The following is a 22,642-nucleotide window of genomic DNA, read 5'->3' as shown; positions in this document are numbered from 1 at the left end:
GCTCTCAACAAGCAAAATCAATGTTTATCAAACCTCCCAAAGCAGATTCACATATTTTTAATGAACAGCGTTAAGTGCATCCCCAAAGACCCTGCTGCCTTTGCCCAGCCTCTTCATCTTCTTTATGGATGCACTGTATTATTAGTCAGTATCCATCAGGGTATTTTTCAAGGAAAACATAAGTACATCAGCTTTTAATAATGGAAGGACAGAAAATGAAACATATTATACAACAAGTAAGCAAAGGTAGAGTGAAACTGGAGTCCACATGACAGTAGTTTTGTACCCCAGACCAAATTTAACACCTGGCATTTCCTACACCAACCTGAAAGCATTCAGCTCTAGTCAAAGTACCTACAACTCACAGCTCTGTACACAGACAGAAGCCATATTTAGGAGGTCCTTCAGCCAAATGAATCATCTTTATTGCAAGAAGCCTTGTTTTAAGTTCCCATGGCCAGCTTGACAGATTGTCCTCATTCCACAGTGCCTGGTGTGCTAGGCAGCTCAGAGTAAGAGGATGGCTTGTCTCTACAGCAGTTTCTTGCTCCCAGCAGGACATGTGCAACTTTGGGCCTGCACAGAGGCCAGTCACAATCTGGCAGTCAGTTAGATCCTCATGCATTCAATTAAAGTGCTTTTTCTCTCACACATGCCCAGCACTTCCCATGAATGGCTGTGAATGGACCTTTCAAGAGGTTCTCACAGAATGAATGTACCTCTGTTTCCCCCCAAATGCTGAATAGAGGGCAAAATTGTTTCAGAAATGTAATCTATATTAGTAAATTTATAAGTGAGATATGTGCATTCATATCTCATTCTTTACAAAATCCAGAGTGTTTTTGTAGGGGGAGGAGGGAATAAAACCTACTTGTTAATAGAGTACTGAAGCAGGAGTGAGGAAGATAAGGCTTGCAGCTTGCCTTCAAACAAATCCCTTTGTTTCTTTGTCCTTCTTTTTCTTGGTCCTAAGTCTTGTGTACCTGTATAAACAGCTCCCTGGGAACCATGGCTGTGGCTGATGCTCCTCAATATTCCTTTAGTGGTAAATCCTATAAATATATAAATATATATAGGTAAATCCTATCATTTAAAATAAGAATTTGTATATTGTAAGATGAGCTTACAAGTCACAGAACCAGAGAAGTTCTGAAGTTGGAAGTGACCTCTACCTCTGGATGGCCAGCTACAAAATCCCACTCAGGACTATATCCAGTCAGGTTTTTAATGTCTCCCAAGGATGTCAACTCCACAACTTGTCTGGGCAATCTCTTCAGCATTCAGCCATCCTTACAGCAAAGCCTCCAAGCGTTCTTCCCGCAGTCCAGCTTGAGCACATTGCCTTTCCTCTTTTCACAGGATACCACTGAGCACAATCAGTTCCCATCTTTATTCCCATCTCTGCCCCATTCAGGTAACATCTCCCTCTCTCTCACTCTTATTTTTATGCTGCAATCCTTTCATCATGTGGTTATTTGCTGGCCTCCCTCTACTGCCCCAATGTCTTGTACTGGGAAGCCCAGAAGCGGACACAGCCCCCACTGGCCTCACCAGGACTGAGCAGAGCAGAAGGCTCCCCTCCCTCTACCCACTGGCACAGCTTTTACTGGTGCAGCTCAAGAGGCCACTGGGCACCTGTGCCCAAGGACATGCTGCTGGCTCACATCAACTTTGATTGATCACAACACCAGGAGCCCCAGCTTTTTTCCTGCAAAACTGCTTCCCATCTGGTCAGACTCCAGCATATTCTAGTGCTTGGATTTACCTCTTCCCAGGTAGAGGACTTCATACTTACTCCCTTTGGTGAGCATTGTGTGGTTCCTGGTCACCATTTCTCCAGTTTGCCAAGACCCTCTGAATGGCAGCACAACACTCTGGAATATCAGCCACCCCTCCCAGCTTTATATAATTGACAAAGCAAGTTCCAGGCCCAAATAAACATGAAGTGGATTGAACCAGAAGAAGTTTGGATGGAAAATTCTCTTCACAAAAATTTTTGTCAAGCACTCACCATTCCTAGAGATATTTAAAAGTTGTGTAGATGGGACACTTATGGACTTGGTTTAGTGATGGACTTGGAAGTTTTGGGTTAATGGTGTGACAATTACCTTAGAGGGCTTTTCCAGCATAAATGGTTCTGCAAGTCTATAACAGGAACGGGAGTACATTCTGACCTATGTCACTAATGGATTCTGGTTGCACAGTTTACACAGCCCCAAAGTTACTTGAGGCCATCTAGACTTGAGAATTACCATCAGCTCACCTGTCAGAGGCACAGAGGGGCCACTGCGCAGAAAGACTATTTGTCTTGTTTGTGCTGCATCATGCCGTTCTCTGTTATGAGAATAAATCAATTACATGGGAAAATGAAGAAGAAATAGCAGCTGCTTGTTGCAGAAGTACAGCAGCTCTGAGACACATGTAAAGCATCAACATTTTAAATTGGATGTTTTTCCATTTTGTGAACAATCTCCTTTTGCACTTTATCTTTCTGTATAAGAAGGAGGGTGCCTACTTTCTATATATAACTTTGATGGAAAAGAGTCAATGTTTTGGTTATATTAGAACACTGTTAGAACAGAAACATTCCAGAGCCCCAAACTAAAAGACAAATTCATATTCATGTTTGTGTTTCCCTTCAGCCTCTGCTCCCTAGCAGAAACACTTGATGGGCACAGTGTAGTGTGCAGCTGCTTGATTTGTACATTTGTGACTAGCATATCCAATGCCTTTTCTAGCAGATAATACTGTATGAGTAAACACTGACTTGTAGCTATTTTTAAATCATAATTTAAATTTCCAGATTAGCCAGGATGTCTTTTCAGATGAGGATTAAATTTAGTTTCCTAAACAGACATAATTAAATAATGATGTTCTTGAAAGAGAGGGATGTTCTACTCAGGCCGAAGATGAAGATTAGCATGTGCCAAAACAGTTTCCTGATTTGCCAGCAAATTTCCTGAATATTCCCAGCCAAAAGGCTTAATCTGTTTCTCTATTTCCTATCTGCAAAGGTGGCATATTCCTGCTTCTCTTCTTCATACTCTTCAGATGTAAAATGATAAGAGCAGAGCAGCACTCTGCAGAGATTAGAGACACCAGAATGAGGGACCAGCAGTGACACAGTAACCCTAATTTGTATTTAGGACACTCCCTATGAGGACTGAACACTTCTGTCCTGCAGACATCTTTAGTATGTACTGCATTTATAAGCAAGATCCATTTAAATGTTTGCTCTTTGAGCCACATTGTTCAGAACTATTCTAACTCCACCAAGAGGTGTTTTTTTGCTCTCCCATCTCATCTGCTTTTTAATTTTAAACATCTCTTTGGAACTTTGACTTGTCTTTGAAACAGGACAAGGTAATATGATATCTCAAACATAAGAGAAAGTTTGGAAGTACACAGAATACTTATCCCATTCTAAATCAACCACCTGTTAGCCTCAAAAAAAAAAGTGTTTCAGTACTTTTGAATTCCATTCTCCAGGTGAACTGATATGCTAGGGAGAGATGTGTATGAACATGAAAATTCATCCTAAGGCAAACCATTAAAGATTAAAGTCAGGCTTGCATTTATTTTGGATTTTTCAAAGTACTCACATCTACTGATTTTTGCATTCTTACATTGCTTTTTGTACCTTGGTTTCGTTCACCACAGGCAAAAGAAGTACCAAATAGTCATCATTATTTTTCCACCCAGAACTATGAAGTCCAAGAAAAAAAACCCCACACTGTGAGCAAGAAATGCCATCTCAGCTAGTCGTCACTGTCGATACAGCCTTAGGGACAGAGGAATAGTGCTGGGAGAGTGCTGTAACCACTTCACCAAACCAGACAACAAAGAGTCAGATTTGAGACGAGAGTCTCCATCAGAAGTGCTGGAAACAGAATGTGTTTTGTTATACTAATGTTTATTGGAAGCACAGCATCACCAAAGCATTTCTGAGGCAAACCAAGACTAGCCAGGAAACTATCACTTATGGTATTTTTCATATTTCCAGTAACTTAACCTCCTTTTTTTTTTTTTTTAACTATAGAACAATCCCCAACACAAGTGCTTTATACTGATTTCTTACAGAAATACCAGCCAAAGAAATGCCCCAGTATCATCCAGCCTGATACTCTGGCTTGTTTCTTTACACCATTTTGCAACATCTCCTTGAGAAAAGACTCTCCCAATGTTGTTAGCTTGAAGAATCACTGTCCATCTCCTGCTTTACTGCCAGAACAGAGCCCTGCCAAAGAATAGCTCTTGCAAGATATGACATTGAATGTGAGACTCCTTGTTTTCTTTTGGCCTGTTTCCCCTCCTGAAAGACTAACTGAAGAATAACCTTGACAGAATACACAATTTAACATTGACTTAAAAAAAATTAAATGGAACTTGATTTTTAGCCATCTTTCTCCTGGCATGATCAAGTCAGTCCCAAACTCACCCCAAACCCCCAATACTCAGAGCCAGGAAAAAATTTTGTGCTGCAGGGCCTGCTGCTCTCGCTTTAATTGACAAGTCTGTACTTCCTTGAATTTAACACGTATTTTAGCGTTTTATTAAGAACTACGCTTTAATTTGCTTTTTTCTTTGCCATGGCATTTTATCACTCTTGTAGACCATCCTTGGACAGGATTGGAACTAGTACAAAACCTTTTGTTTTCAGGCACATGGATTTCAGCCTTATTTCTGCTATTCTGAGAGGTATGAATAAATTAGGCTATAATTTTTTCTGACATGCATTGTTAGCTAGATCTCTCCAGAGATAGACACAGCTGGTGCTCCAGTCTGAGACTACACATGCGAGTTTACAGGAAAAAATGTTTCCTTGCAAGTTAATATCACAACAACCCAATGATGTCTTTCTCTTCTTGTACTTTATTCCAACAGATTTTATCTCCAACTCTACCTTCCAAACCATGCATACATCCAAATGACCTCAGTTTGGTAAACTCATGCACAGGCATTTAATTGCAAAAAACCCAGCACCTAGCCCCAAGACTTAATTCTCCAAACCATCAGTTGATATTCATGCAGCTGCCTAAAATATTGCCCATCCAGCAGATTCTTCTGAGAATTTTTGGTACTTTAACAATCACAGCATAATCTTTGCACATTTAAATAGTTTTTTCTCAGAGTTTTTATTTAATTTTTTAACAGCCAAATTAGATCACTGCTTGAACTCCAACTCCCTCAATATCACTTGACTACTCAACTGAAAAGATTTGCTTTTATTTATGTAGTACTGGAGACTGTATCTTATACCCTAGAGTTCAATAACACAGCATTCAGGGCCAGAGACTGACTTATATAAAGACCATATAAAAAGACATCCTGGACACAGTAGGCCATATATCTAAGACAAGGAAAAGATTCCTTAATCTCTGCCATTTTGATAGAAAAACTCCAGCTGGTAATCCCCCTTTTTAGTTTGCATTGTTATTTAGGAAATTCCTGAATAACTGTCCACTTCTCCTAGTGTTTCACTAGAGCATAGGGGATAAACTCTCTTGCTGCTAGGGGTGAGTGGTGGCAGCTATGACAAACATCTTGTTCTCACAGACACTTTGTGTTACCCTCTGCCTCCAAGAGGGCCTCAGGGCATCTCTCCTGCAGGGGGGGAGAGGGTGGTGGCAGCCCAGTGGAGGATTTGGGCTAGTACTGACCAGGGTTATTTTACCAGATGAGATCACTGCAACATTTTTGGAGAGCCCTGCACACAATATTGGAAACAGAGTGGGAGCTTGGAGGGGAGGAAGAGCTCTCTCACATGGAAAGCTTTAAAGCTACCAAATATTAGATTCTCACTCAGGGGCTGAAGTTTCCAATGACATTTAAGAAGAGCTTTTCCATTAGCAAGTGCTACATTAAAATTCTTTTGCATCATTAAGATTAAAATCCTCCTCAGGAATCTGGTAAGATTTAATAAATCCTGATAAGGTAGAGGGGTTGGAGGGGCAGGGAAAGAAAAAAAAAACAGAGAGAGAAATTAATGCCCTGAATTGTGTGGAGATACATTATTAAAGATTATTTCTTCATTAGTTCCTCCACTAGGTAAAGACAGCATATGTAAAAAAAGAAGTCAGATGCAGAAGTCCATGTTGACCAAGTGGCCTAATCAGTGGACTTAAAGAAGGTTTTCTAGTGCCTGAAAGCACTGTGATCATGCTCTTGGCTCTTCCCAAACACCAGCAGGCATCACCTCCCAAGAGACTGCCAGGATTCTCGGGAGAAGAGACAGCTCTGCCTATGTGGGGCCGTAACCAGGAGCTCCAGCCCAGCTCAGGAGCTGGGGCTCACACACCTTCCTCACCCTCTGGCCACAGGAATCATCACTTCAGCACTTGTTACAGAGCTGTACACATGGGCAGGGAATTTCAGTTTGCTCATTTTAATAGGAAATGTTGCTGAGCTCTTGTACAGTTCAGAACAATTATATCTGCAAATACACTCTGTGGGGAAAAAAACAATAGCAATGCATAGAAACAGCCTCCACTGAGGGCATCTTGCCTTCCTTAGGCTTGCCAAATTTATCTGTGTTCTGTTTACTACATCTCATTATATTTTTACAAAAGAAATTACATTTGCTTCATTCGACTTCAACTTTGCCCATAAGTTCAAATATAATAAACTGTTGCTCTGGATTCATTTCTCACTGAGTAACTATTCAAAGTTACTTACTTATTTTCCTTCATTCCAGAAAGAGCTATTCATGCATGGCCATGCTCAATTGTGTTTATTTAGAAGTCAAATAGGAAGAAACAAAACAAAACCAAAAGCCACAAACAGAAAACAACAAAGACAATCACATCATACTAATGAATAGCTCATGTCTTTTGGAAAAAGCCACTTCCTCAGATCCATAGGACACTTGAAAGGAAGAGAAACATATCAATATGCTATCCTTTTCAATTAATTAAGCTTTTTAATGGTTTAGATCTTGAGGTTCTGCATGATCTGCCACTATTCCCTAAAAGATGTGTTCATTTCCCTCATGCCAGTAGATCCCAGGAGAATTAACAATTGGAAAAACTCAAACTTTACCTACCCTAAAGTACCTTGAATGCACCAAAAAGGTGTGAAGGTAATAAGAGCTAGAAACAGAATTTCCAAACCACTCAGGAAAATCCCACCCAGTGTTTCTTAGCTTGAAATAAACTCATTAATTTGGGATGGGATTAATTCTACTTAAATTAGCTATCTGAAGATAAGTTGGCTAGGGCTGAGCTAGTCACTGCAGGATTGCCAGCATCAGTGGAAAGCAATGCACACCCCCAGGAGATGTGATGAATCACAGAAATGCAGTGATGCTTTTTTCCAGAGCACTGTCCAACAATGTGCACTTCAGGAACCTCTGAGCCAGCGTTTGCAGCTTTATGTTAAAGCCTGTCAAGGGCTCCATTGCAAAACTCCTTCCTCTGTTAAAACTGAGCACATTCTCCTGCACTTTCCTAGCTTTCAATGTGCTATTTTCCTTCAGTAAGCCCTTTCTTCTGATCCCATAAGTGCTCACTTTGAGAATCACTGATTTCTTTTGCAAAGCCATGTGGTCAATCTCAACCTTTGCCTGCATTAACTGATCCTTCCAAGGACTTTCAGGCAGCTTCTAAGGCATGACATCCCTCCAAAAGCTAAGCCAACTCTTCCATAGTATATTTATTCAGGCTTCCACTACTATCTCGCTTATTACAGCATCTATAATTTTTCCAAGTCTAATCTGATCAGCACTTTTCTTGAGTTTACTGCTACATTTCTGGAAAATATATCCATTATATATTTGTTTATATATATATATATATAAAACTCACATATATAACACACACATATATAAATATATATATACACACATATATATAACACACACATATATATAAATATATATATATACATATATATTTGTTTTCAGTTCTCTCATGCTCACACAAGACAATTCCAAATAGCAGCTTAGCTACTTCAGTTTTTGGTGGACATTACCTAGTCTGAATTACCTTATTTTGTTGGTTTGGTCTATAAAGCTTCAAATCAGTGTTGCTTAAAGTCACACCCCCTCTTCTGATAAGCAAATGCAGAATTCCTCAATGTTTCATATTTACAAGCCTGTTTGCCTCATCCCCACTTGTGTCTTTTCATATACTTTGATATTTTACATTGTTTTTAAATTATAGAGATATTTCTTTATTATGTGAAATCACTGTCTTTAAAAATAGTCCAGACACTGCAAGCTCTTTCATAGATCCCTAGGTTCCCATTGCTCTGCCTAAAGAACAGAAAGATCTTAGAGGTCTTTTCCAACTTAAATTATTCTATGACTCTAAGATTTGGAAGAGCCAGGATCAAGCCCCAAAAAGCGGGGGGAAAACACGAATGGTACTGGGTAAGTTTCCAATTATTATAAAGATCATCATGACCCCTACAAAAAGCTCCACATCAGCTTTCCCTAAGGACAAAGCTATCACCACTCCATCTGCCTCCTCTCAGAAGAACAAATAGTATTGTAAATGCTGACAGGGCCTGATTAATAGGTTGGGGGGTTTACTCATATTCAACTATCCAAGTGCTAATAACACATGTATTAACACTCTCATACTTACTCAGCCAGGATTCCAGCTAAGTTACACAATTCACCTTCATCACACTTTCCTTCACCCTTCCAATAGAGAAACACAGTTTGAGCATCCCAAGGTACAATTCAGAGTATTTAAGTAATTTCAGTTCATCAGAACAACTAATAAATTATGAAAAAACAACCCCCAATATTCCTTTAGCTTCAGGTCAGATACCACTTCATTTGCAACAGCAGAAGTCTGAACAATTCTTTACCAGAGGATTTAAAAACACCTCAGTACTATCAACCACCCAGCATTTTTATGCAAGCTACATAGAATTTAAGGTACTGAGAAGCTCCCATTTCCCTCTGCAATGTTCCTGGTTTTAGAAAGTTTAAGTTCTTTGGTTTTTTTTTTCCACAGAGATGAGTAACCTACCTGCACTGTTAAAAAAGCAAGCAAACAAGTCAACCATCTCTTCCACCTCCATGTCTGCAAACAGGTTATTCAAATTCAGTACAGAAAACAAGTTTCAGTAGGGAAGCACATTTTCTTTCCTCTATAAAAGCCTACTCACCTTGCACAAGTGTATAAACCTCCAAGCATCACCACTTCCTCCTATAACCCCCAGTCAGAACAAACATCTAGCTAAATACCTCAGGGTGAGCTCAGGTGCTACCAAACAGCCTAAGAATGGGAAACACCTGGAAGCAATTAGGGAAGTTCCTCTGCAGCAAATGAGGGACTGCTCATCTTCCATCCCTGAGGTTATTTACAGAGCATAAAGAGCAAGTGCTCAGCAATGTGTCTTCTTGCCACATACTCTGAGGAACACACCTAATGCTAGAGCCCTTGGCTCGAGTGCATGCTGTGGGGGGCTGCTAGCCCTGTCAGAGCTATGGCAACCACGGGTCCAAACCCTGCTGCTCACTATGGTACGGCACAGCTGCTTCAGTTTATTTTTATAAAATGCATTCATTTTTAAATGAAAATGAAATATAACCTCATTCCTTTGCTTTTGTAAAGACATGTGCTGGAGGCAAAGCCTGAATTACTGTCATCTATTGCAATAGCATGTAAGAAGCTGACAATATACCTTAAGTGAACCTGGGGATGCCTAGGCCAGGATTTCATCTGCAGATTGCAGAAAAAAATTGTGGAAACTGTCTCATTTTGAAAGCAGCAAAACAGAAAGGCAGAAAGCTGAAAGTGAAAAAGTAAAAGAGTCTAGAACTGAGCCAGCTTTTCCAAGTGCTAAATATACATTATTCACTTAACAGTATGGTTCCCATAGCCATAGGCTGTCCAACCCTTCTTCCTGGCCCATCACCTCTGCTCCTTCACCGTGCAGAACAATCACACAATAAACAGGTACAAGAAGCTGGGCCACACTAAGCTGTAATCAACTCATGGTCACCTAGCAGGCTGATGAATTTATGATCAACGCCTACTGTTAAAATGAAGGTAATAAAACAGCGAAAAATACATCTCCAATGATGAGATTAGGTAAAAACTCATGCAACTGAATAAGGTGGGGATGTATTTGTAGGGTTGATTCTTCATGTCCCTTTTATGCTGGTACCAAAGAAGAAACACCTTTTAATTACAGAAAGATGGAAATAGAATACCACTACTTTCTTTATAAAAATAGTTCACCAAGACTGACCTACCTATCACTTTTCTGCATGTTCAAAATATGCCTTTTCCATGAAATTTTGCAGATTCATCCTTGGGTCACAGAAGTATAGAACATCCATTGTTTATTTTCAGACTTTTGTCAGTATGGACTTTGTATCACAGGCAACAGAATTTTTTGAAAAGTCTCTTTAGTATTGACTTAAAGCAGTTAATTTTTGGAAGAAGTTAATAAAGGTTTAACATCTGGCAGCAGATTTAGGCTTTTTAACTGAATTCTCAATTCTATTTAATTTACTGTTAATTTGGTTTCTGACACTGGATGATTCTCTCCAGCCAATAAATGAACTTTCCCACTTTACCAGTCCCATCCTCACCCATTTTGCAATCACTAGCAAGTCACAATAATCAACTTTGTCCTTGGGTGTTAGCTGGCATTAGATTTCTCAGAGGCTGGTCACCCCTCTAATATTCCTGTAAGGTTACAATGTAGTCATACAAAAATTCCAAAAAATTGCATAATTAGTGAAGCATTAAAAACATATTTGAGCTAAGACTGCAATATAAAAGGTGCTTTAAGTAGATGCCAAGACTACCTCCTGTGTAGGTCGGTTGCTCTTGGGATACAAGGTACTGAACCATGTATGTACCCTTGCAAGGGAGTTAGATTTGTCCTCCCCACATCCTTGAACATCACTCTAGGGGTTAAAAAAATTCACCAAGAATATCTCACTGGGTACCACCACTTCTTTCAGTCAAATCATCCATGCAAGTGCCTAAATTCTATCCTTTTCCCTTCTGCTTACAACTAGAGATATTTCAGCTGTCATCTGTAAATACTGAAAACTATCCAAGGTTGTTAGGGTGTTAGGTTGAAAAAGCACCAAAGTAATTCTGATCTGTTTTAATGTTCTAGGGAAGCAAGCCCTGGAAGCATAGAAGCAACAGGGGAGGTGAAAAATGAAAAGACAAAATAGTGCAGCAGAGACTGATGCTTCAGTAACCAGTAAACACTTGTGCTGATTCCCAAGCCAGGCAGGACTGGTTGATCATCACTTTCTATAAACTTTTATAAAACTCTGTGTTGAAGGAAATCCTGATACAGTGGACTTTGATTGATTCAATTATCTTTTGAGTATTATTTTATTTATCTGGCCAAATCCCACCCAAGTCTTTCTGATATTATCAAAGGGCATTTGAAAGTTCTAGGCATTCTATCACTATTTACCATAGTGTCTATCCAGCCATGCTACAGCACTCCCATTTGAAGCTGCACCTTTTTCCAGTGAAATTGAACCACTAGCTATCCTTTCAATGAATCTATGAATGGCTAGAATGTTTCACTGATAGAGCAAGTGGATTACTGTCTATGCCTTTCATACATGGTATATAAATGACACAGTTTAATATGGAGAAAATAATTGTCGACACACAATAATTACATATAATTCATATGCTCTGATATGTGCAATTTAGTGTTTTATTAAACAAATACAGTAGCTAACCAAAATCAGATAGCTGGTAATGGGAAATAACATTAAAGCCTGTGTTCCTATGGTAATTATTGGTCATCTGAAATGGCATATGCTCTAAAACGTAACACTGAAAATTACCTTCCTGTGAAATAAGAAATACAATAGAAATAAAGTTAAGGGACATGTTTATTTCTGAGCTTTCTGCAAGCAAAATTGCTTTGATACAAAATGAGTTCAATGATACAGTGCTACCATCCACTCAAGCGAAAGAAAACCTCACATTTACATGAATGCACTTTATATTGATATTCTTACAGAATAATAGTTCAGATATCCAGAATGTGTCTGGCCTCATTGAAAGCAATGGCACAGAAATGCTGCAAGGTATCGGAATATCATATTATTGGCAAGTGCTTAATTAACTCTGTGAGTTCTCTGAGAGATGCTGTATAAATAAGGGTACTGTGAATGTGTGTTTGTATTCCTTAGTAGTTTTAACATACATCGTTTAGTGTTTGTTTAGTTAGCTCAAAATGTGTAATTGTGTCTTTTGGCTTTCAGTATTCTCTTTTTCTTTTTTAAAGAAAAATCATGAGGTATCCTTTACTGTTAACTAATGACATAGTGATAGGCCTTTTTTATTGAGGTTGCAGAGACTTACTGTACATTCAGTACACTGTACATTCGGCAATTATTTTTAGTGTACTTTCTACATGTTACTGTGTACAACTGTTAGTTTACATTAGAACTCTTCCCCTTCTCACGGGATATGGCAAAACGAAAAAGAATCTGACAAAAATTATACACATAAAATAAGAAGACAAATACACAAATAAGGCCATCTGCAGAATTAAAAACCCACCTCTTGCGATATTTCACAGTAATTTCTACATAATATTTTACATCTTATGAACTTAAATATTTAATGCAAAAGGAAAAGACCTTTATGGAGCCAATCATATTATCTCTTCAAGGACTTGTCCGATTTGCTGGCTAGTGGCCTTCTCTGGGGAGTAGGAATTTTAGAAGGCTTGGTGGATCCTGGCCGAGAACCTGCTCGGGGTGTCGGCCTGCTTGTAGCAGGAACAGTCTCTGACATATCTGAGCACACAGACTGGATTTCTGAAATGTCAAAGTCAGATGCGTCGCTGCCTCTGCGGCTGCTTGACCTGCTGCCAGCCTTGCTCCCTGCTCGGCTACCAGGTCTGCTGGGAGTTCTTCGGGTTTCTAGAGAGAGAGAACATAACCATCAGGATTAAAGGGAAGGATGGAAAACCTGTGCAGGTCTTTCCTAGGTCTTTGGGAACCCCAAAAATCCCTCATTTCACAAACTAAACTTTAGACCTCTGCCAGGCAAGCTAAATGATGCTGTGTCTCACACTAAAGAAAAAGAAATGCAAGATCAAATGCTGAAACATAATTAATTCATCACTAGCACATCTTGTTAAAAATGCATTATCCTGGCAGCTTTTCTTGACTTCCTAGGCATGCATTGTACCTTCACTCATCAGCCAGAACCTTTCTTCCCCCTGCCATTTTCTCAGCTATTAATTGAAAAAATTAAACAAAAAAAATTCAGTATCTGGTGTCTTCATGTATTTATGATTTCTAAGTATATGATTTCCTGGAGATACAAATGGACATCCCAAAATTTAAGTATGTACCCCTCTTTTTAAAAAGAAATTAAAATCCATACAGATGAAAGCTGCAACTAACCAAGGGCAAAGTATACATCCTGCCCAACAAAGGGCTGAGAAGATGTGTTCTCAGCAAGCCTGTTAAGTAAAAGCCTGCCCAGACAATGTGCCATGAAGAAAAAAACACAACAAGGAATCTTAAACTGAAAACAATGTGGTTTTTCAAAAATTTCCAATTACTTAAGTATTTTTGATCTTCACAAATCTGGTTCCCTGTATGTATGAAGAACACTGTGTTGAAGAGCACAGCTTCACTGCTTTCTATTTTTGTATACTACTTTAAAAATCTCTGCAGGATATTCCATTACTAAGGTAATCAACAGCTGTTCCCTGCAGTTCTTCCAAAGGAAATGGACAGGTCATGACTAAGTGTCCCCTTTGCTCCATCACAATTGAGAATAACTTGAATACTGTGAGGAACTGGATCCTTTGAGTAAATGTCTTCCCTAGTTCCTTGGGCAGATACGTTGGAGGTACCGCTGTCAAGAAGATTGTGGTCATGAATTTGCACATCCAGAGCTGAACTTGTGAATGGAGGGCCTGATGATGTGCACCCTCAGCAATGGGCAGAGTTTTACTCCTTCCCACTCTTCTGACATCTCCCCTGAACCCTAATGTGACCTTAAGTATTCAGGTGGAAAACAAAGCAAGGATCAACCTCTGAAGTCAGAACACTCACCTGCAAACTGAGCTCTGACTCTGGTAGCTGCTGTTGACAGGATGCCACTGTCTTCTCCTGAGTGGAAACCCTTCCCTGATAGGTACCCTGGCAGTCTGAGCTTACTTCCTTGAATTGGTGTTCCCTATGCAAACCAAAACACAAAAAAAAGAGTTTTTTTAACTGAAGATAAGGACTGGTATTAGGGGCCACATAGCTTAGAATATGATCATCATAACAACATTCACTGTGAATCTGAAATACTGGTTTGAGCCACATTATTCATAATGTGAAGTTTAGAATGTTCCTTTAGAAGTTTGCATTTGAAGTAGTCCAAATGTAAAACAACAACAATAAAGAAATAATTTTAACAGTCTGCTTAACATTTCAGCATCTTTGTGTGTATTTCAATGCACATGAAGAAAGGAAAAAACTACCTTCTTATAATTAGTCAAGCAGGTAAGATTAGTTGATGGTACATACTGAGATTTTGTGTCAGCATATCTTGACTTTACATCATCCTGACTTTAGTTAGAGGTGATGAAAATATTTTTAAAATTGAAACTAGGCTACCAAATTTCAGAAACTTTTTTGCTAGGATGAAAAAAACCAAGCCAAAACAAGAAAAAACAGAAAAAAGGGCATAGAACTAATTTTAAAAGTTCCACTTGTCTCTATATTGCCTTACAGTGTCTCTACTACACAGTCTTACCGTGCCTGTTTCCTTATTTCTGAAATGAGTCCTGATTTACAATTTGCCCCAAATAAGAAAATTTCTTTCACAGCCACAAAAATTGAATCATCAGATCTCAAAATTAATATTACTCACTAAATAAGAGGCGTATGCAAGTAAGAGGAAAACTACAGTGTTCACAGTAATTTAATTAACACAAAAATACTACATAAATATCCAAAAATAAGAACAAACAGTGCAGTGATAAATGAAGTTTGTGGAGTGGCCTGGATCCCAGGATCCTGCACTCTGTGCCTTTGATCCCCATGTAATTGTAGGTAGAATTAGGCACTGAAAACCAGGATCCAGAGAAGTGTGTTGGAAGCTGCCCTGAGCTAAGAGCAGAGCAGAAGCCTGGCAGGAGCTTGCCTGGCAGCTGCCAGTTCAGACCACTTCTGGCACTTCTGAACAAAAGAGTGCTGAGATGCTACTGAGCAATCTGCAGGCTCTGACAGGGCAGGTCACAGTATTAAACTCTGTTAAAGCCAAGTGCAGTGCTTGACACAGCCAGCCACACCATGGGAATCTCTATACAGACACTGCTTGGGAGGGGAAGGAGAAAGAGAACACTGTTACCTCCACTGGAGCTGCTGCACTCTGGGCAAGGCATTGGGATAGAATAACCAGTGCAAAAAATAAAATTAGTCTGTTCTTCAGTTTTGCCCTAAGCCCAAATGCAGTTTACATATCAAATGAATAACTGCTCTCTTGGGCAGTAAATGCTGCACAACGTCTTAGAAATTCACTGAACCTACCCCACCCTAACCATTCCATTATAATCTTAAACCACACTGGTTTACATGAAAGAAACTCACTGAAACTACAGGCAGTTGGAAGAGCAGATAAGAAACACAGTGCCCCTACATGAAATCAGGCCAGCTGCTTTCCTGTCATTGTAATTCAATGAAAACACCACCTTTCCATGTCTATAAACCCTTTAATGTACCATCAATTAATCTTTCACTGCAGTTACCAGCTACGAGATGAAAGAAAATACACAAATATATTAGAAACTGACAACTGACTAAACTGTGCTGTAAATCATTCTAAGACACAGCCCTGTGTGCTTGCAGTGCTGTACCCACAGACACACCTGCAGTGTGCACAACAACATGCACAGAAGGAGGGAGGAAGAAGTTTGTTGTGCATCTTTGAGCAAAGCCATGCTGAGGTTATGGAAACTTCACACCAGAAGGTGTCACATGAACAGCAATAGGCATCAAAGTGCAGATTTGTGAAAAGCAGATACAACAGAGGGGGTGGTAGCACAAGCTTCTCCTATCCTAGCCCTCCATCCAGCCCAGGGCAAGAGTAACTCCCACAAATGACACATCAGTGTGCAGCCTGATCCAGCTGCAACCTTTTCACCAACTGTAATGACCTTAGAGTAAACACTTTGGCTCCAAGGCCCTGTGAATTTTGGTCATACAGCCTAATTGCTGGCACAGTCCCAATTGCTATACTAGCAATTTCCATGTAAGCCATGCTAGTTTCCTGTTAAGTCATCAAATAGCTATCCTATGAGAGAAATGATTGGTCACTACCCCCCTAAACAAAACTTCTAGTTGCTGTAAAGATTTATGTATCACAGACAGACTTTTGTGCCATCGTCTTCACAGTGATTGTGTATTTCTTTATTTAGTGGTTTTGCACTAGAGATCATGATTTATTAATCCCATGTCTGCAGTTCAGAAACATTGGAGTACCTCATGAATTCAAAGTAAACAATTTTATGAAAGAAACCTACAAAGTATATTGAATGTTTTATTTATTTTTAAAAAAAAGTAATTTTTCACATTTACTTGACCATTTCATTCCATACTTTTATGATTTATTAACCATTTGAGCTTTAAACATTAGCTCATTGTGGCTATATTTTCCAAAAATTAAAAAACTGTGAAAAACAGAACATTAAAAAAAAAAAATCAACAAACTTGGGAGAAAAAAAAAAAGTAAGAAATAATTTGACAAAGGTCTAAAATAAAGACAATGCATTAATATACACAGGATGTTGCAGCTCAGAAGCACTGAAACTCTAGTGGCTGTTAGTGAAGTGACAGTTTTAGTGAAGGAAGTCATTAGACTAGAATTTCTGTCCTTACTGTACCTCTGCAGATGACCCTTGATAGTCTGAGGATTCTGGTGGTTTAGAAGGAGTTGATGTTTTGCTGTTTGTCAACCATGGTTTACCATAGTTGCGTGTTAAATGATGTGGTGTCTGTATGAAACAATGGTAAATCAAAATATGAAGGACAGTACAGGAAAACAACGTCATGGAGAAGGATACCCGGGCTTTCAAAATCTCAGCAGAAATAAAATCTAAGCAGAAAGAGTTAATGACAAATGTTCTAAACTGAAGAGATGACAGTTTATTTTTCAACTGAAATGGAGAGCTCTGTTGATCTTTCAGGGCAGTTCCCAAACTGCCGGTTAGTTCATGTGGCACCTTAAACGTAGAAATTCTCCTACTGCCATGTTGCAAGCAAACAGTAGAGAAAACACATTGAAAACACTTCTCAGATCCCCCAGACTAGGAAATACTTTTTCTCCATCAGCTAGAGAGAGCATCAATATTACTGGAGCAAGGTAAAATGCCCAAATTCACTCTATATCCCGTGTGTTAACCAGTGCAGTTTTGTACGTTTCTCCTTACCTTCGGTGTACTTGTAGTAACAGCTTGTGGGGCAGCTGCCTGGCCAGCTTGACTTGACAGAGAAGTGGATCTGTTGGGAGAAGCACCTCTTGAGGAGGGTCGTGATCTACGGCCCCTTGGTCGGAAAGCTGCCATGCTCTGACTGGCACCATCTGCCAAAATGAATTTTTCACGCAGCTCCACGTTTGTCCTCCCTTTAGCTGCAAAGAGAGGTGTTCATTGACTCAGGTATGAAAGCTGTCACAAGGCTGTTCATTGCCATTTTTGCCATGCCAACTCCAACACATTTTAACAATAAATAAAATGCATTACTGTGTAATGCATTTATTTTGGACACAGAAGAGTTATGTGCAGGACTCACTTATTCTAATACTTTATGCCAGCAGGAATGAACCACTGTCAAAGGAAGTCAGCGTGATAATGGAATGCTCAACGTGCTAAATCATTGTTAATCAATCAACTATTAATACATAGACACAACCTGATGGGCAGTTTTGCTAACTCTACAGCTATTCATAATAAATAATACTTGCTTGGATGTTCTAGAAGAAATAGGTAAATACAAATTACAGGAAAGCAGCAAATATATTTATTCAAAACTATGAAGTTATGTAGTTTGGCAACATGCAATGATGAACATAAAACCCAAACTATGATGAGGTAATTGGTGGCTAAGCACTCATACACACATACAAACACACATATGAGGGAATGTTCTGCATGAATAAATGCAAGACATGTTAGCATTTAACTGTGTCAGTGTGAATGACAATTGTTTTTGAAACACTCTTCAAGCGTGTCAAAAAAATTAGCTTGCAAAGCACCAGCCCATGTAGGAACACGTTAAGCTAAATATGATGGGTGAAGCATATAGTTAAAAGTATATATATATTAAAAAAGCAGGAAGGAAATGAAGAGAGAGAAGAAGAGGAGGAGGAGACAAAGAGAGGGGTTTGCCAACCTATAGTAGGCTGAGTGGTAATTGAAGAGTTTGATTCCGAACGTAACATTTTACTCCCGTGATGATGAACTAGAAAAAATGACACAGGACATGGGTCACATTAAAGAAAATCGTTAGCAGGAGAAGAAATCAAGTACAGCAGCTGCATATGCAAGAGACTTGGAGCACCAGGCCAAAAGACAGGACTTGAGCAAAAGCTGTCCCTAAGTGCTCTGAGGTGAGTTCTCAAAGGTCTCCTAGGCTAAAAGGAAATGGCATTTGACAGACTCAGCTACAGTCCCAAGTATATTTGTGAAGCAGCGGTATTTATCTGCTGACATAAAGAAGTAATACAAGCTAAAGTGATTTTATATGACGAGGTGCAGTACTTTTAAAGTTGTTTATGACAACAGTTTTTTGCAATGTGATTCATCTGAATACATGAGGAGCACTTAATGGAAATACAGACTTGCTAGGTGAAGTGGGCTGGGAAAAGTTTGAACCTACATCACTGACTTCAACCAGACGAGTATTAGGTACCAATGCACAACATCCAGTGACGTTGGTTTTAGAGAAGTATTCTTACAGGTATTCTTTAGACCCACTGTGCTGACATCTGCTCACATATACCCAAGAAAAAGGGTCCTTCTTTTATTCCTTTCTACTTCTATTCCTCAAAAGTGCAGAGTAGTAGAAAATAAAATGTGCCCCAGAAGATCTGGCTTCGTTGAAGGGTTAACTTGGTTGTTTGGGGTCTGTTGTTCCCCAAACATTTTTCTCAGGCCTATTGTAGACTGTTACAATTACTCCTATATTGACACTGAAAGATACAATACTTAATAAATATCCAATTAATTTACTGGAATCCCTTATTACAGTCATCAGTATTGTCAACAGTGTACTGAGAAAACAGCTCATCTGATGCAATGCCCTGAGGGCTGAGTGACAGAGCACTCCCTGCTCCTCCAAAGCACAATGTCCTCTGGACCAGAACATTTCCACTCGCTCTGTATAAGGCTCAGGGCTCTACAAAGTGCTTCTGGGGAAGATGCCAAGGAAAAGACAAGGTCACAAAGGTAGAGACTGAAAGACTGGGAACAGTCACTGGCCAAAGGTTTTTGTGGTGGTGGTGGTGGTGTTACTCATCAATTCAACTGCCTTATTTTGACTTATTGTGAAGCTGAGACGGTTTTATTGGACATTTCTGTGTGCTATTTCTGCCAAGTCATACAAGCCACTTCTTTGCCATAAAATCTATCTGGGCTAAGATGATTTCTTACTTACACCACTATAACACTGAAGGAACTGTGCAGAAGACACACCAGAGTTTTTCCAGACATACATCAGTGCAACTGAAGAGGATCTCAACCATGTGATTTAAAGTTCACAAAAACGTGACATTTAGTGAGATGAAGTATACAACAACTGGCATTTTATACAAGTCCATCTCCATCTTGAGACAATGAATGGTGACTGCATCCAAATAATATGCTGCAAGTTTTTAACAGTTCTGCTACATACCACGGCAAGGATCATTTTTCACTAAGAACTCATCAAGTGCCATCCAGCCACCTCCAACACGGACCATGACCGTACTTCTTAGGATACGAACGAGGCGCAGTTGTTGAGAGTCACCAAACTGCAATAAAAATCAAATGACAGTCTGAGGTTCTCAGGCATTCAGATGCAGATAACACTGACAGGTTAAAAAAATCAGTTTATTTTGATATTTAATTATTAGTAAATGCTTTAAAAAATCAATTTGTTTATGCAGATTATTAAAGCTGTTAAGATTTCATATCAGATGGCACTGCATTAATCAAAAGAAGATGGCAGGATGGTAAGAAAGAAACTCAGGTTTAATTTTATGGTTGATTCTCAAATGTCTGAGGTCGTAAAAGAAGCAAAATTAGTTGTACATTATTTAATTGGTTACAGTCTGCTTTTGTGCAAATTATTAATGACGACCTATTTGCTTTTTTCTCTGGTAAAATCTTAAGCGAGCACTCTTCTGCAACAGTCTTGATTTTTAGTGTTGTCAGCTGAAAGGAAGGCAGCATCACTTCAAACAATCAGTATATAATCTGGAAATTCAATGTGTTATGTGTGTTGCACAGTTCTATTAATTGATTCATCTATGGGAATATTTTCAGGTATAGCACTACCTTGCTGACACTGCTTATCTATAGCAAGGTGCATGTGGGGAAGGGAACATTAAAGAAGCAATAAATGAGTAATAACTGTCATTATGTTTGTCATTCCACTGTCTACACATCAAGGTTTTTCACAATTCAGAGGTACACAACAATCTGTTTCATACTAAGTTCCTGTATGAGTCCATTCTTCCTTTGGGCTGATGGCCAGGCCTAATACATGTTTTGCTCTTGAAACCTGTGTAACAAAACCTGTATGCAGTACCTTCACCCAAATTCAGATCAAAGAAAGCATGACCAATATGTTGACCTCACAATCTCAAGGTAATTAACCGAAAGAATTCAGTACTTTTAAGCCAGCTAAAAAAGATTTTGATACCAGACCACCAGGCCAAGTGCAGTGCACTCTCACACAAACATGCAGAGCACTCACTAAAACCAATGGGAGTTGAATGCCCATCTTTGGGACAATCTCTGACCCTTGGAGAAGGCTGGCCATAATTCAGCTGTACCTACTTGCTCCAGTGAAGGGACCGAACAAACCACACAACAAACGTGCTCCCTACTTGTTAGATGACTTTAGTTGTTTGGTACTACTCAAGCCAAGAAGAGAGAATAAGTTTAAAGGAATATTACTTTTAGGAACCAAACAAAAGCAAAGCTTGCTTCTTAATTCAATAATAAATTGTATTTGTTAGAAGTAAGAACATTCACATGAGCATTATTTCTAAGAGTTTTTTTAATAATGGATTCAATATGTGCCAAACAAAGAACCATTTTATATACGTAGATCAAAGTTGTTTTTTTAAAAAAGGCATAGAAATTAATGCTGTTTATTTTCATTGGCGTATTCCTACCAAAATTCTTTTCTAGTGATTCTGAAGATAGTATCTTTCTTCTTTTCTTTATTTTTTCCCCATCACAGCCTCATTAGGCAGACCCTATCAGGCAACTACACCAAGGGTCAAAAACAGTGTGCTTTGGAAACTGCCCACCTAGCTGAGGTTAATTCAGAAAGTGGGGCTGGAAAGTACCACAGTAATACAATAGTATCTATTGCTGCATTTATTCTTATGATAATTCGGTTGATTTCCATCCTAAAATATCCTGGATACCAACTTTCTTTAAACAGTATTGAACATTATTTCAAATAACCAGAGGTAAAAACATAAAAGAGTTTAAGCCACAAAAAGGCCTGATCTTGACAATAGCCTGTAGGTGCCGTTCTGCATCAGTAAGAGTTTCTCAAGAAATGCTCTATGTTTTGCAGATCTGAGAGTACAGATGACAGATAACAGAATTAACATAATTTCAAAAAGTTCCTTCAAAAGAGACTTGTTCTTTATGTGGAAAATATTTAAATTATTGCTTACATGTATTGCTTGAGGCGTGTGGCAAGATTATCCACTGCTCTATGCTTTCTTCTATATTTCAACAGGCTGTGCTAGCAAACAAGAGTGCCTTTTCAAAAGCTAAGACTAACAGTATCTGATACCTGGTTTGCATAAGGTGTTTCCATTCTTACTGGGCAGATGTGATTTAGCACTTCAGGAAGATGTGTATCAGTGTGTGGCACCCAAATAAATGCTGGGTAGTGTTTAGTCCAGAGGAAGGACCCACCAGTGACCCAGATGACACAAAGTATTCTTAAACACAGTTCCAGTGCAATATAAACTTGCCACAGCTCCTTGAAAACACTTTGGGAGAGGGATTAGTCTAAATGGGAACAGCAATTTTATTTTGCCTATTTCCAAAATATCTATTTAAAGATTCAGTGTTAGCACATAAAATAATAACTATCAGCCAGGTTCCTAATCAGTCTGCTTGTAACATAGAGACTGTACTTTTTTTTTGCAAAAATGAAAGTATTTTTTGTGCAATTTGCAATAAATAAATGATAAGGCACTGAGATATCTGTTTCCTATGATTAGCCTTTAATCAAATAGCCTAAAAGAGACATTACAGAGTTCTGAAGGATTCAACTATAAAACTGATTAGGTAATTGTAATCTCTACAATTGCAGTTCAAATGCTCAAGATTTTTTTGTTATGGGAATTGCTGCTGACTATTATCTGGTTCCTTTAAAAGTAATCTCCTTAATGAGGAAAATGACCAAAGAAAGCAGGTGAGGGATTGTAGAGGAGGGACCCTGAGACAA

The 22,642-nt window shown here is 38.9% G+C and overlaps 1 protein-coding gene and 1 long non-coding RNA gene across 17 annotated transcripts in view; both read right to left on the bottom strand.

Annotated features, from left to right (window-relative positions):
- Positions 1-40: 40 nt before the first annotated feature.
- Positions 41-8,997, bottom strand: LOC117244082. Its single transcript, XR_004496495.1, has 4 exons — positions 8,979-8,997; positions 8,586-8,641; positions 2,264-2,334; positions 41-1,052 (listed from the first exon to the last, which is right to left on the bottom strand). It is a non-coding gene; the product is annotated as an uncharacterized LOC117244082 (long non-coding RNA).
- Positions 8,998-11,632: 2,635 nt separating this feature from the next.
- Positions 11,633-22,642, bottom strand: part of DST (dystonin) — a 284,727-nt gene continuing 273,717 nt past the window's right edge. For 11 of the 16 annotated variants that reach the window (XM_033513007.1, XM_015620978.2, XM_019005962.2 and 8 more), the window contains 6 exons: positions 19,853-19,970; positions 18,353-18,421; positions 17,392-17,591; positions 16,846-16,956; positions 14,027-14,150; positions 11,633-12,877 (listed from right to left, as the gene is read on the bottom strand). In XM_033513007.1, the coding sequence (XP_033368898.1) occupies positions 12,612-12,877; positions 14,027-14,150; positions 16,846-16,956; positions 17,392-17,591; positions 18,353-18,421; positions 19,853-19,970 (888 nt within the window). In that variant the 3' untranslated portion in view covers positions 11,633-12,611. The remainder of the gene's footprint in view (positions 12,878-14,026; positions 14,151-16,845; positions 16,957-17,391; positions 17,592-18,352; positions 18,422-19,852; positions 19,971-22,642) is intronic. The other 5 variants (XM_015620980.2, XM_015620981.2, XM_015620984.2 and 2 more) reach the window with 2 other exon arrangements.

The sequence above is a fragment of the Parus major genome, chromosome 3 (assembly GCF_001522545.3).
Source record: "Parus major isolate Abel chromosome 3, Parus_major1.1, whole genome shotgun sequence".
NCBI lineage: Eukaryota > Metazoa > Chordata > Aves > Passeriformes > Paridae > Parus > Parus major.
This window is presented reverse-complemented; position numbering and strand designations above follow the sequence as displayed.